Genomic DNA, 12,786 nt, shown 5'->3' on the forward strand with positions numbered 1-12,786 from the left:
AAAAATCACTTGATTTCATTTGTGAAAGGCATGCATATGTCTTGCCTTTTCCGGTGTTTAGTCCTCCTCGAGCTCTTCGCCAACTACTGAAAACTTACAAGGCTTGGACTACTTTTTCTTTTCATTTGCTATGCAGCCCAATCTCGTTGGGCAGTAGTCGAGCGCTTTGCATGACATCGACCCTGTTACATGGATAATTGCACTTTTGGCGATACGTTTGACAACGAGCTAACTTCTGTTTCCTTCTGTGTGTCTCCTTCATTCATGGTGGCTGTCGGCTTGTTTATGTAAAACTGTATTACTTTTCATTTTATGTGCCAATAAAAGTCTGATTAGGACTTTACAATGCTAATAGCTCTAAGTCGAGTAAATGCAAGACTCGTTGTATTGCAAAGGCTTGTTTTAAAATGGTGTCAGATTTCTTCTGTGTTGAGGTACTTTCTTGTTTGATTGTTTTGGTACTTCTAAATGCTTTGCAGTGGTACCTGTGTTTAAGCCTGACTGCTCGAAGCCACAGCTACCTAGGGTTGAACTAAGGTTTTACAAAAGAGCCTGATGGTCCCACAGTGGTATTGTGAGTGTATTACTCAGTGAGGTCCCACAACCACCCCATACAATACACCATTTTCCTCACACCCTTCAACACCAAATTTCCCCCAGAAACAGTAAATCTGCACTGTATACCGGCAGCAATAGAATAACGTGTCGCACAACAGAACAAAATATGACTGTGTTCATTTCAGTTTGTGGCAGACACATAAAAAACTCATAGACTACGTTATACTTTAAGCCTATTAGGTCACTTTTAGGCAGCACAATACATATTAAATAGAGTTTAGAGACTTACAAGTAAATACATGTAACACAAACTCTGTTGTGCACGGGATGTGGTCACCACACTAGCACCCTTGGATAAGTGGAAGATTGATTTTGCATCAACGGACATGCATGCACAGCACCTTTACTTTATTAACACTCCACTTCAGCAGGGGACTTCACCTTTCGTCTTCACCTTTATTTAACACTGCACCTTCTGTTTCCCGGGCGGTTGTAATTAGCAGACATGTTCCAAGACAAACCTTATTCTGTGTATGGGAAAGTAAAATGAAAACCACTCTACAAGAAACTTTTCTTTGTCAAGCACTAGCTGACTGTCTCGCTTTTAAATCACCCAAAAGGCGTGTGAGTCTCAATGACATGTAAATGAGCCAAAGACTCAATTGGCCACTTACTTTTTAAAATACTGATGTAGGAGCCAAGAGCTGTAAGAAACTATGTAAACACCCATAACAGAACTGAATCAAAGTACCTCACCCATAGTTACGTTCATATGTGGAAAAAAATGATTTAATAGTAATATATGACCCGTACGATAACCTATAGAATATTTTACTTTTTCACTTCAATCCCAAAAAATTATTGTAATTTACCGCTCATTCCCATTTGTCTCCTCTTTCCGTGTCGCTACCATCAGCAAAACATATGTAGAATTAAACACTAAAGGGTTGTTGTTTGTAAAAATGCAGGAGCACACAAGTAAAGACATATAATGGCCACTTCTGTAAGAAAGAATGGGTTAATTTTTTGAAGATCCATGAACAAAATATTTTCTTTTTATTGGATGACCTAAAATCATTTTTCCAATGGAGCAATAATTTAAGTAAGATAACTGAAAGTAATCAGATAATGGGAGAATCCATACCACAAGAATACCATGTTGCAAACCCATTTTCTCTATGAATATCTTTTTTTACATCACTCTTAACGGGTGGTTTAGGAATTATGTGCCACAGTAGGTTTGTTAACATAAAGCACTTTGGTTGGAGAGTTGGATCCAGAAAGAAGTACAGAAATGTGACAAAAGTGGAATCATAAAAGGGACAAAGTCAGTACTGGAAAGCCTGGATGAACAAACAAAATGACTCAACACGAGACTCACCAGCTCTATTCTCTTCTTCCTGCAAAAAGGGAAACATATCAGTCAGTAATTGGACAGCATAGCATAACTATTCACCACATATTTACCTTCCCTGCAGTAAAGAACCATGCCGAAGGAAACCCAACTTCTGAACCTCCCCATAAGCATGTTGACTGGCCTTTCCAAAAGAAGCTTACAACCTTACACAGAAATACAATCTAGTTCTCATCAAATCAGACCAAATGACAGGCACCAAACTAATAAATCCCCACTTAACTTGGACCTACGTGTCATTAGCCACCCTTATTTGTCACAACCTTGATTCTCCACATGTCTCTGCAACTTAAACTCACAGGTCCAACACATTCTAGCAGCTCCCCTCCTCAGGTAACCACAAACGATAAACAATATGCCCTCTGATAGTTATAAGAACACTAATTCACCTCCTTCACAGGTGTTCTGTCCAAGTTTCTCCACCTCCACTTACCGATCGCGTCTGTGCACAGCAGAGTGTCTGGTGACATCTTTTTTGTACACGCTGGTATAGTCACATTCATCACACTTGTATGGCTTCCTGCCCTCATGGTTAAACATGTGCTCCTAGAAAAGAAAGAGACAGACGATAAGTTAGTCTAAAAAAGAAGACCCTTTTCAATTTCAAATGAGAGTTTTTCAGAATGCCCCTCTTTTCTTTCTTCCCCCTCAAAGGAAGTAGCTACCTTCACACTATTATATTGTTATTATTATGCTTATCTGTATGGGGGCACAGCGACAGAGAAAGGTTCGTCCTCCACTTTAAAAGGCTTTGTGCATCAGACAGAGGACTTTCAGCTGAATTCTCCTCCTATTTATTAGCAAGAAGCCTGTTTCATGTGGAGTATGTTTATGATGTAAGAAGTGAAATGAGACAGTCTTTCTCAGATTTGCTACTGTGTCTCTCTATCACAGTCTAGTCCAGGTCAGGAATTACTCTGGACAGTATACAGTCTTGCCTTTCCTTGTCTCTCATCTTTCTCATCTCTACAGCTTTTGAAGAGACAAGCGGAGGCTCCGGCAATCGGGAGGTAGCTCACATACACAGCTCTACACGGTGACACCAACAGCATGGTAATGACTTCTCCCCCTCAAGGAAAGCCTCTAGAAGGGGAAATGGATGACAGTGGAATCGCAGATTTGAATGAAAGTAACGCAGGAGAGAGGAAAAACTGAAGCAGCATGCATCCACCAACACTTCACACACTGACTTCAAAATTGCAGCCACATTAGGTCACGTGGCAGAGATTCAGCTTCTTCTTCGAGGGCTTGTGAGGGTGCTGCTCTGCATTTAGTAGCTGAGACAGGGTAGCTGACATCATAAATGGGGAATCTGAATTGTAGGTTCATTCTGTTCCTTTTGCACAAAGTGGCAACTTCATGAGCTGGGGAAGATGTTTTTAAACAGCAAGTCACTGTGCGGGTTAAGGCCAGAATAGTGAATGAAGCAGTTTAATAAACAATTCAATGCTGATGTTTGGGTGATTTGTCTTACTTGTCTTTGAGACCCTGAGCACTGTACTTTATCTTCTGAGGATCATAACCTGCTGCAGAATGGAGCTCCCACTACCACAAAAGTACAAAACAAGGAAGCACAATTGTCCGATTTCTGATGGGGCACGGTTAAAGGGATTTTTTTTGTCCAGATTCATGGAACCTTTGCAGAATACTAGTAGCCATTCCATCATGGGAGGAAACCAATGTTACAATTTTTGTGATTTACTGTAAGTGAAGAGCTGCCCCTCATGGACAAGGAAAATGAACTGTTTATTACTAAAACAGACAGCCTAATAAAAAGGTCTTAAAACATTACAGGTACGTTTAATGAAAGGGAACTTTGTGCTGCCAACCCACATGGATCCTGAATTGCTATAATGGCATCTTGACTCTACAGAAATAGTTGTGGATAGGATCATAAGCAGAAATGAGACACAAAGAAAAGACACTGAAAAGCAGAGAGATAAGAAATATTTTGGAGATTTGCCACCAGAAAGAGATGTCTGCTTGGTGTGGGGAGGGCACCCCATCAGAGATCTGAATAAGCTGAAGGGACCATTAGTTTGAAAAACTGATCCAGCCAAGGAGTCCAGATGCATCTAAAGCCTATTTCTCTATCACTTTTCCACACAAATTCGCTAAATCCACTGTGTTTTCTCCACCTTATCCCACTGCAGTGCAGGTGGTGCAGTGCAAAGCCAAAAGCAGAATGTGCAACTGTTAGAATTACTGATTAGTTTGACACTGTTTAGCACAGGAGATTTCGCTTCTGTGATACTCTTATCACTAAACCTCTCATCTGTTTACCATACTTACTAATACCAATGAGAAGATAAAAGGTGTGGGTTTTTGATCTATCACCTTCAGAGAAGACCAGCGCCGGCAATGGTAGTTGCACTGAAGACATTTGAAGAGTTGTGGATCGGAGCCCTCGTGTGAGCGTACATGAAAGTTGAAATCTTCATGTGTCAGGAAGCGAGAACCACAGATTCGACAGAGGAAGGGTCTCAGTAGAGGTTTGTTGGACTTGTAGTAATATCTGGCAAAATGATAAAATTCAGAGTCATTCTCTTACCTCTCTGTAAATTAGTAATGTATTTCACAGCCATCTCTCTAAAAAACATTCTGGCACTCACTTACACTCATCTACCATCACTGGCCCCATTAATGAGTTTTTCCCTTCCTAAATCTTCATCGCTTTCCGTACATCGCACAAACAACTGATTGATTCCTTCCAGTGCAGCATTCTCTACAATCTTTGGATGCCTTCCTCTCCAATCATGTTGATCATATCTCAACCAAATTCATAAATGTGCCATCCACTTCCAGGTCCTGATGAGGTGGTTTCCATTCCCTACATCACTCTCTCCATACCACTTTTGAGTAATCACTTTCCATTGCCATCAATTTCCTTATAATAAGAATAACGTCTGTTTTCCACTTCTTTTATTTATAATCTTGATCTTGTAACCTCTAGCCAAAATAGTTCTCCCATTCTGTAACTACCAAGAGACAGAAAGATATGTGTGAAATAAAAAGAGGTCAGGCTAAAAAGAAAAGCATTTTGAAGCTTACAGAGGTAGAAATAAATGAAATTAAATGAAAAGTGGGAATCATGAACGTCTCAGTAATACAGACACTATGGGGATATCATATTGCCAATAACAATTCCTGTTGCATACATGGCTACTGTGTGCAGATCGGGTTTCTGTTCTCTGGGCTCTTCCTCAAGGCCTGCTAATCATTGCCATCGCCTGAATTGTGATCTGTTTGTGTTAAGGTAGCAGCTACAGGAACAGACAGTTTAGCTGTTGTTAATGAAAGGATCTGTAACACCCTAACCTCCAGATGTATCACATTTTTGCTACTTGTATAAATTATTGTTATCAAGCTTTTCCATCCAGATTTCCTTGAATAAAGGCTAGTAGGACTTTGGAACGAAACAAGGCACTTATAGGACAGAGGAAGAGACTGAAGTCTCACTTTTCAAAACAACAAAGATAATATGCAACCTTCAAAATTAACGTCACACCCCCCACTCCAATGCCCAACTGTTATGTGCAAATATGCCATTAAGCAAACACTTTTGTTGCGTTGATCAGATGTTGGCCACAGATATCTGAAGATAATTCTTTGGTGAATATTTAGTGCTGCAATATAGACTTCAATGTTAATGGAAAATCCTCCAACTTGTGGTGGAAGTCCGGGGAAGAGTGTCAGCAGAGGTACCTCGTCCGTACTCGTCCTACTGTGGAGAAAATGGTGCCAGAGGAATCTCTTCCAGATTGAGTGCATCCTCCATCCCTCGCACTGTCTAAGACAGATCCCTGCAGCTTCACATTGGCTGACAACATACCAGAGCCTTGGATGGCATCACAGGTGGGGGGTGAGGAGGGCAACACTGAATAAGAAATTTAGCTCCTTGGGGTAGTTAGTTAACAGAAATCTGACTACAATGCTGCTGTGTCACACTTCAAAATCTGACAGATCAGATTAAAGCACCTGTTGATAGGCATCCCACGGTGTAGAATCTGTTCTTAAATGCACAGTCTCTTGGACTCCCTGTGACTGTGCTCATGTTAATCAGATTGCGCTTACATATTTCAAGTTACTCAGAACAGCAGTGGAATCCAGAAACATTTGAGAAAACAAAGGCAAGGATGAACTTTCCTCAGAGTTTGGATCAGTAGGAAGCAGGTGGTCATTATTTTGGTAAACTGGGCAAGCATGGAGTAACTATAAAGCAGGGACTCCAAGCTGTTTTTAGGAACTGGGAGAGAGTCTAACTGATTACACTACCATGTAGAGGCAGAGATAGATGGAGGAATGCAAAATAACCAAGATTTACAATTTATCAGGGTTTAATCTAAGTGTGTTGGCAGCCATCCAATTTGCCACATTGTTCATTCAGGACTGAAAAGTGTTGGCGTTGTTGGCAACAGGAGCATTCAGCCTGATATAAGTTGTATATCAAGGCATTAAGCAAGAATATTGAGGGATTGAGAGTATACCTCAGAGAAAGAAACGGTAATTGTCTGCCATCCCTGGCCAATGTTGATAGGCTGTTCTTTCTTTATGTTAACTGGAGATTGAGACACTGGTGCTGTAGGGATGTTCTATTTGTTTTAATAAACAGAGTTTAGATTAAAAAACATGCAAAGCTGCACCATTTCAGATAAGAGAGGATTTCCTGTCAAGAATGAGATGTAGAAATACTGAAATTGGTAGCAGGTCTAGTGATCTTATGTATAAATATTGTGAAGTACTAAGAGGAACTGCTACAAGTTTAGAGAAGAGGTATGCTAATGAAATGTTGTATTTCTTAGACAATGAAAATATATATGCACTGTTCAGTAAGAGTATCTCATTCTTACAAGGGCAAAGACTTTGCCACAGTGACTGCCTCGTCTTCTGATGGCCTACTGGCAGTGCAGTGGCAGCTAGGATTCAAATATGTATGCCTGAAATGACACTGGGTTCCATTGGCGCACCCTCAAACTATGGCCTAAAGCTGCATGGTACAGGATTTAATATGGGCAACAATGTATGTCTTGAAATTGAAGTTCTTCACACTGCATGAGATCTAAAAAACAAAAGAATTCTCAACACTGAACAGGCCAGCCACGAATCTCTTGGCGCTGAACAATGTATTACATGCAGCAACTGTTACATTAGCGCCCTTACTGACTTCTCCCGATGTGAGAGACTCAGCAAGTTCCTTTCTATAGGTGATTCCACCATGCACTTTTGCTGGACCTGGATCCAGACACTGAGTAAGAAATCTCAAGAGGAGAACTGAAGAGCAACAAATGCACTTTCAGCTTAGGGCAAGCTGATCTCCTCTTTGTCTATTCAGGACTATTCTTGCTTATTAGGCACTAACTCAGAGTGAATGTCCACAAAACAGGCAATAATGCATATTCTGTGATCATTTCTTTGGACCTTTCCACACTACAAACAGCATTCTATTAAAATAAGCTTGTACAGTGCCTAGAAAAACAGCTGAGGAAAAAAAGATGTGGGAATAATGGATTAAGATAACCTAGTCATCACAAAAAATGATTACAAAAGATAGATACTTTCAAGAGATGTTGAGTTACACAAAAGAAAAAGCTTTTCAATGCAGCATTGTTAAGACCTAAAAATGCAACAAATGCAAAGTTTAATTTTCAGTAAGCCTAGAACCAACAGTTCACCCCAAGGACAGCTAGTTGGCCCCCTGTTTTTCTCTTTTTACAGTACAGGTGACACCATCTTGTCACTCAGTCTCAAGTATTATCTATATGTCAACGTGTGTCCCATCAAAGGAACAAAACACTGTGCTCTACAAGTATTCTGATCAAACTAAGTTGCCTCAACAGCCTACTAGTGGGGTTTCACCAATATTAGTTCCTTTCACTAGAGAAAGTAATAAACTATGGTATAATAACCTTTTACAATCTTCTTAAACACAATGATACGACTTACCGTATCAATTCAATCACCTGCTTAACTGCACAACACAGGCCTCACACAAACTGCTAATTTTGTTTTTCAGATTTAAAAATGATCCTTTCCACACCTATTTAATTTGAGTGCTACAAATAGATGTGCCTTCTTGAAACATGTGCTTGATTAACCCTGAACTATTGTGTCTCTCCAAAACGTCCCTGTGCTGCCTCGCAATTCCACTCATTCAGGCTACTCAGATCATACCTCTGCAACCAGGTCCCAGTTGAAGTGCACTCTGCCTGCTTTGTTCCCTGCTTTAAAACAAATGCACACAAGACTCGCAAACATTGGCATGAAAGTTGTGACAATTAATTACTATCAACTAACTTTTGCAAACTTCTGCATTACATAGATAAGTATAAAAATACCCTATAGGGGTGTGAAATTCCTACAGCCTGACGCCCAGGACATATCCTTTGAGGTCAAGGACAACAAGATTTCATGTTTACTTTGTCCTTGGGACAAGTAGGCCCTACCCTCTCCAGAAAAAACCCTTTGACTGCCAGTTTACAGTACCACATTATGAAGCAGAAAAGGGACTTCTCTGCAGTTGAGGTAATATTTGTGTCTACATGTTAATGTTGTTCGAAGTTGTATTTATGATTCATGAATGCAAAGCCTTTATTATCAAGCTGAGCAATCTAAATAAATATTGTAAGCTTGGACTGCACTACTGATAGTGGTTCCAGTAAAACAAATTGTACAAACATTTGCAAAGTTTAAAAATATGAGGCTATATATATTGCTCCCAGAATGCTCTCTAATAAAATGCAAATATATGCAGAAGCTTGAACACAAGATTAATGATTTTTTGTTTTCAAAATAAAATGCTCACAAGAAAACAAATGCAACTACGAAAAACATGTTTTGCTAAACTACTGTGAAATTGTAGGTACTATTACTTTGAAGCATCATTCAGCAAAATGTGTTGATGCATGCCAGTATTTCCCAAAAATATTCATAATGGAAAATCAGTGTAACCAGTTTCAACAAGATTATGGGAAACATGAAAATAAACAAGTATTTGCAAAGCCAACAGGTTCAAAATTAGTGGTCAGTCTTTTGGTGTTGTCAATGTATGTCTTTTTTGACATGGCTTTTGTAAGACTTTATTGTTGTGGAAGCTGCTGAGCCCTCACCATTGTAACAAACATTGGCAAAAAGCAAACATATTTTTTGGTTTCAAAAGCACACATTAACATAGTAGTTCATGGCACTGAACAAAATTACTTTGCGTGCCAATGTGCTCCTTGTGAATGAGCAGATTGCTATCACTCACAATAAAGTCAGCCAAAAGCTAGATAAATATAGAGAGAGGGATAGAATTTTAATAAAAACATAGGTCTTGGTTTACGCCAGACCTAATCAGGGTCCCAATTCCTAAAGAAAGTCACAAAGGTGCACCCATGGTTTGTCTTTGCATTAGTGCCGATTACCATATTTCATGAACTCACAAGAATGTACAGAGATAATTTTAGTCCTTGAAAGTATTTGTGAACTGTAAGTTAGCATGAGCAAAAATGCATGTGCATATTTCATCATGGTAAAATCTGTTGAGCATTTACAAGTTCACTTTCCCTCCATCCACTTGTTTCCCAACAACAGAAGAAGCTTTACTTCTGCCCTTGTCAGGAGTAAATTTCCAAACATGCAAGTTAGTAGGATAGCACAGACTCAAAAGGGCTTCCAACCTTGGAACTATTGCTTACAGCTACCTTAGGCCCCAGTTTGTAGGTATGCGGAAGGGTGGTAAAAATGAGGAAATTGCTAGTATTAAAGCCTTACTATAGTATTATCCCTGGCATAATCAGAAAGGCTATTGCCAGAGGTCTTATATAATTAGATTGCTGCCATAATTTGTAGCTGCACTAAATGGTACAAAAGGAACAAGTATATTCTTTTACAGGACATGAAGATTTATGAAGCAACCAGTCTCATGGACAAATAGATATTTTATTAAATTCCACACCCCTGCACTAGTTCTCTAGCCTGTAAACTGTTAATAGTTTTTAAGTCTGCATTTTAGTTTTCATTTAAACACTTAAATATATATATATATATATAAATTACAACTATATGTTACCACCAAAACTGTATACAATTTACATTATCATGGTACTGCTGCTTTGTAAGCATAGCTTTTAGAAATAGATATTTTTTGCATGATAAATTAATAAATACAAATAAACTAACCAAAGTGACACTAGATTGCATTTAAGGAGCCTTGAGCATACTGCCTGTCTGACAGAGACCAATGTCTTTTCTTACAATTTCCCAATTTTTAACCTTGTGTTCCAATTCCTTGAATGGCTATTTAAAAGGGTGAATGTAGATAATGCATTATTTTCATTATTTTTGTTATTAATATTGTTTGAAGTATTTCAGATCCCACACAGAAGCCTAAACATTCAGTTAATGCAAAGCCTGTGATAGCTCTGGGGATCAAGCATGGTGTTTTGAATTCACCTTTTGTTTAGCTGGCAGACAGGGCAAAGCCTTTAGTGCTGGGGGGATGTCATTTAAATTCTTTAAACATAAGATAAATCTGGTGGCAAGGTACTTCTGTTTCTGTAGGGTGTGCAAAATGATGCCTTGTAATCCCAGTGCAAATCCCTTGGCAAAATAAATGAAATGACAACTGCTAAGACCAGCACATTTTTCTACAAAATTCAGAAGTGGAAGTATTCCCAGCTGGAGCTTTGGTTGCTAGAAAGATGATGGAATGGCCACTCTCACTCAGAGGGCAACAAAAGAAGTTACCAGTGATGGCCATGTCGAGTTCAAGGATCAAGTGTATGAGACCCAAGCTCATAGCTAGGTGTGGTCAAGGTAACAAGACAAGTGTCACAGAGGACCTGCTTCAAGGATGGATCCCTGCAGCACTCTGCACCCGATGATGGTACTGGACATTAAGAATTATACCTAGTTTCACTTGCATGATATGATCGAAGAAGGGTGGCTACTGTTTTCGATAAAGGATGCAAACCACTTAGATTGAAACCTTTGGTGCATATAGTAGGATCCGTGTGCAGACCTGGCCTTGGTCTCTACATTAAAGAAGCTCTTTCTTTATATCCACTAAGGTGCCAAACAATCTACCTTATAGAACAATCTCAACATCTGATTGGCCTCTTTGGCTTATCTTTCTTTTTGTCCTAGATTTTTGGGGACTTCATTGTCCAACTTTAGAAGCATCATCTTAGTTACAGACATAAAACTTAGGCATTGTGAATTCAAACCTTTTCAACTTCGGATGCTTACGCACTGTTAGCATATGATACATTTTGTCTGATTAGGATCTGCCTTACTTTCATAAATCCTACTACATGTTTTACTTCCTAGACGGCAAGCAAGATAAGCATTATCTGGGTAAGGCAAGACATTTTACTCTATGCGCTGGTAATATCAAGGCATTTACAAACTCTTTTTGGCTCACTAGCATTACTGGTAGCTCATATGAAGCCACACATGTTTGTAGCTCTCTTTAGCTAACCAAAAAAACAATTCTGCTAAGTTCCTGCTATGAAGGTCTAAGAAAACAGTTGTATGAAGTGTAAGCATATGCCTAAATACATTGTGCAGTTAGAGGCATCTCTAAGATTCTTGGATCTAAGACAAACATACATATACTATTTAACAATAATAATTAAGAGATCCTACTTGGTTAACAGAAAACCTTTCTAATTTTTGTCAAAAAAAGACACTAAATATGTACTAGACAAACTGATGAACTAGATAAACATTACACACATCAAATTCATCTTTCACTCACTCTTTCTCTGTTATGCACAACTCCAGACCCTCTCATGTTCTCTGCCGTTCTCATCCACCTATTTAGAAACTTAAGAGCATTTGGATATCAGCTTTCAACCACTCACCTTCGTCCCCTGTATTTTCTGTACTTTTTGTTCAAGAAATGCCTTGATGGACGGCCTCGTCTCCTTAGAAGTACATCTATGTGTTCCGGTACGGTATTGGAGGTGGGATCTTTGTTCTCTGAATCGGATTGACTGATGCTGGGCTCACCTATGGGATTATCAACTTTTGACATGGCTTCTTTTTCTGGGTCCATCAAGCTGCAAGCCCCAGAGCTCTGACTGGTCTGTGAGTTTATGACAGGCTCGCCCTCAGTTACTAATGCAATGGAAAAGGCAATAAACAAAGATGTTAACCTACTTGTCTAGTTCTGTTTTATAACTTTACTGATAGATGTCACTCAATGTTAGCAATACAGAAGACCTGTAAGAACTGGATTCCTCTCATTGTGTACAATCACATAGCATTCCTTACACAACTGCATACATTTTTAGATATGGCTTCTGCCATCAGGATTTCAGCAATCATGAAGTGGTATCTGAGATCCCTTATCAAGCCATAGTTTAGATAAGGCATGGCCATGCTTATAAGACCAAGATTCATGATTGAATTTGGGGAAAGCATTGTACAAATTAGGGTAGTTTATTCTCAATGTTCAGTTACTAATCAATCAATCAATTCATCTTTATTTGTTTAAAACAATCAATGATAAAAGATACATTCAAGAGAAATACACATAAAACTAACATACAATTCCATCAGAATCCTATAGACTCCTGACTCTCTCTGCCCCAGAAAGAAAACAAGCAACATGGTTACAAATGTGCATAGCAGGGAAAAATTGAAGATAGAAAACGTTTTGGTTTAACTTGTTTAAAATTCATTTTCTTCAACAGCGGAAGGAAGAAAACAAGATACTTACCTGTAACTACAGTTATCCAGTATTGTTATCTTTCATAAATTCACATGCTTGAATCATCCCCGAAGTGGAGTCCCATGGTACCTTAGAAAAGCAGTAATTAAGAATAACC

The 12,786-nt window shown here is 39.0% G+C and overlaps 1 protein-coding gene across 2 annotated transcripts in view; it reads right to left on the reverse strand.

Annotated features, from left to right (window-relative positions):
• The window catches only part of ZNF335 (zinc finger protein 335), a 260,110-nt gene that overhangs the window by 173,720 nt on the left and 73,604 nt on the right, over positions 1-12,786 (reverse strand). For both annotated transcript variants that reach the window (XM_069243523.1, XM_069243522.1), the window contains 4 exons: positions 11,818-12,073; positions 4,310-4,487; positions 2,406-2,518; positions 1,940-1,958 (listed from right to left, as the gene is read on the reverse strand). In XM_069243523.1, coding sequence (XP_069099624.1) covers positions 1,940-1,958; positions 2,406-2,518; positions 4,310-4,487; positions 11,818-12,073 — 566 coding nt within the window. The remainder of the gene's footprint in view (positions 1-1,939; positions 1,959-2,405; positions 2,519-4,309; positions 4,488-11,817; positions 12,074-12,786) is intronic.

Source organism: Pleurodeles waltl, chromosome 7, assembly GCF_031143425.1.
Source record: "Pleurodeles waltl isolate 20211129_DDA chromosome 7, aPleWal1.hap1.20221129, whole genome shotgun sequence".
In the NCBI taxonomy this organism is placed as follows: Eukaryota; Metazoa; Chordata; class Amphibia; order Caudata; family Salamandridae; genus Pleurodeles; species Pleurodeles waltl.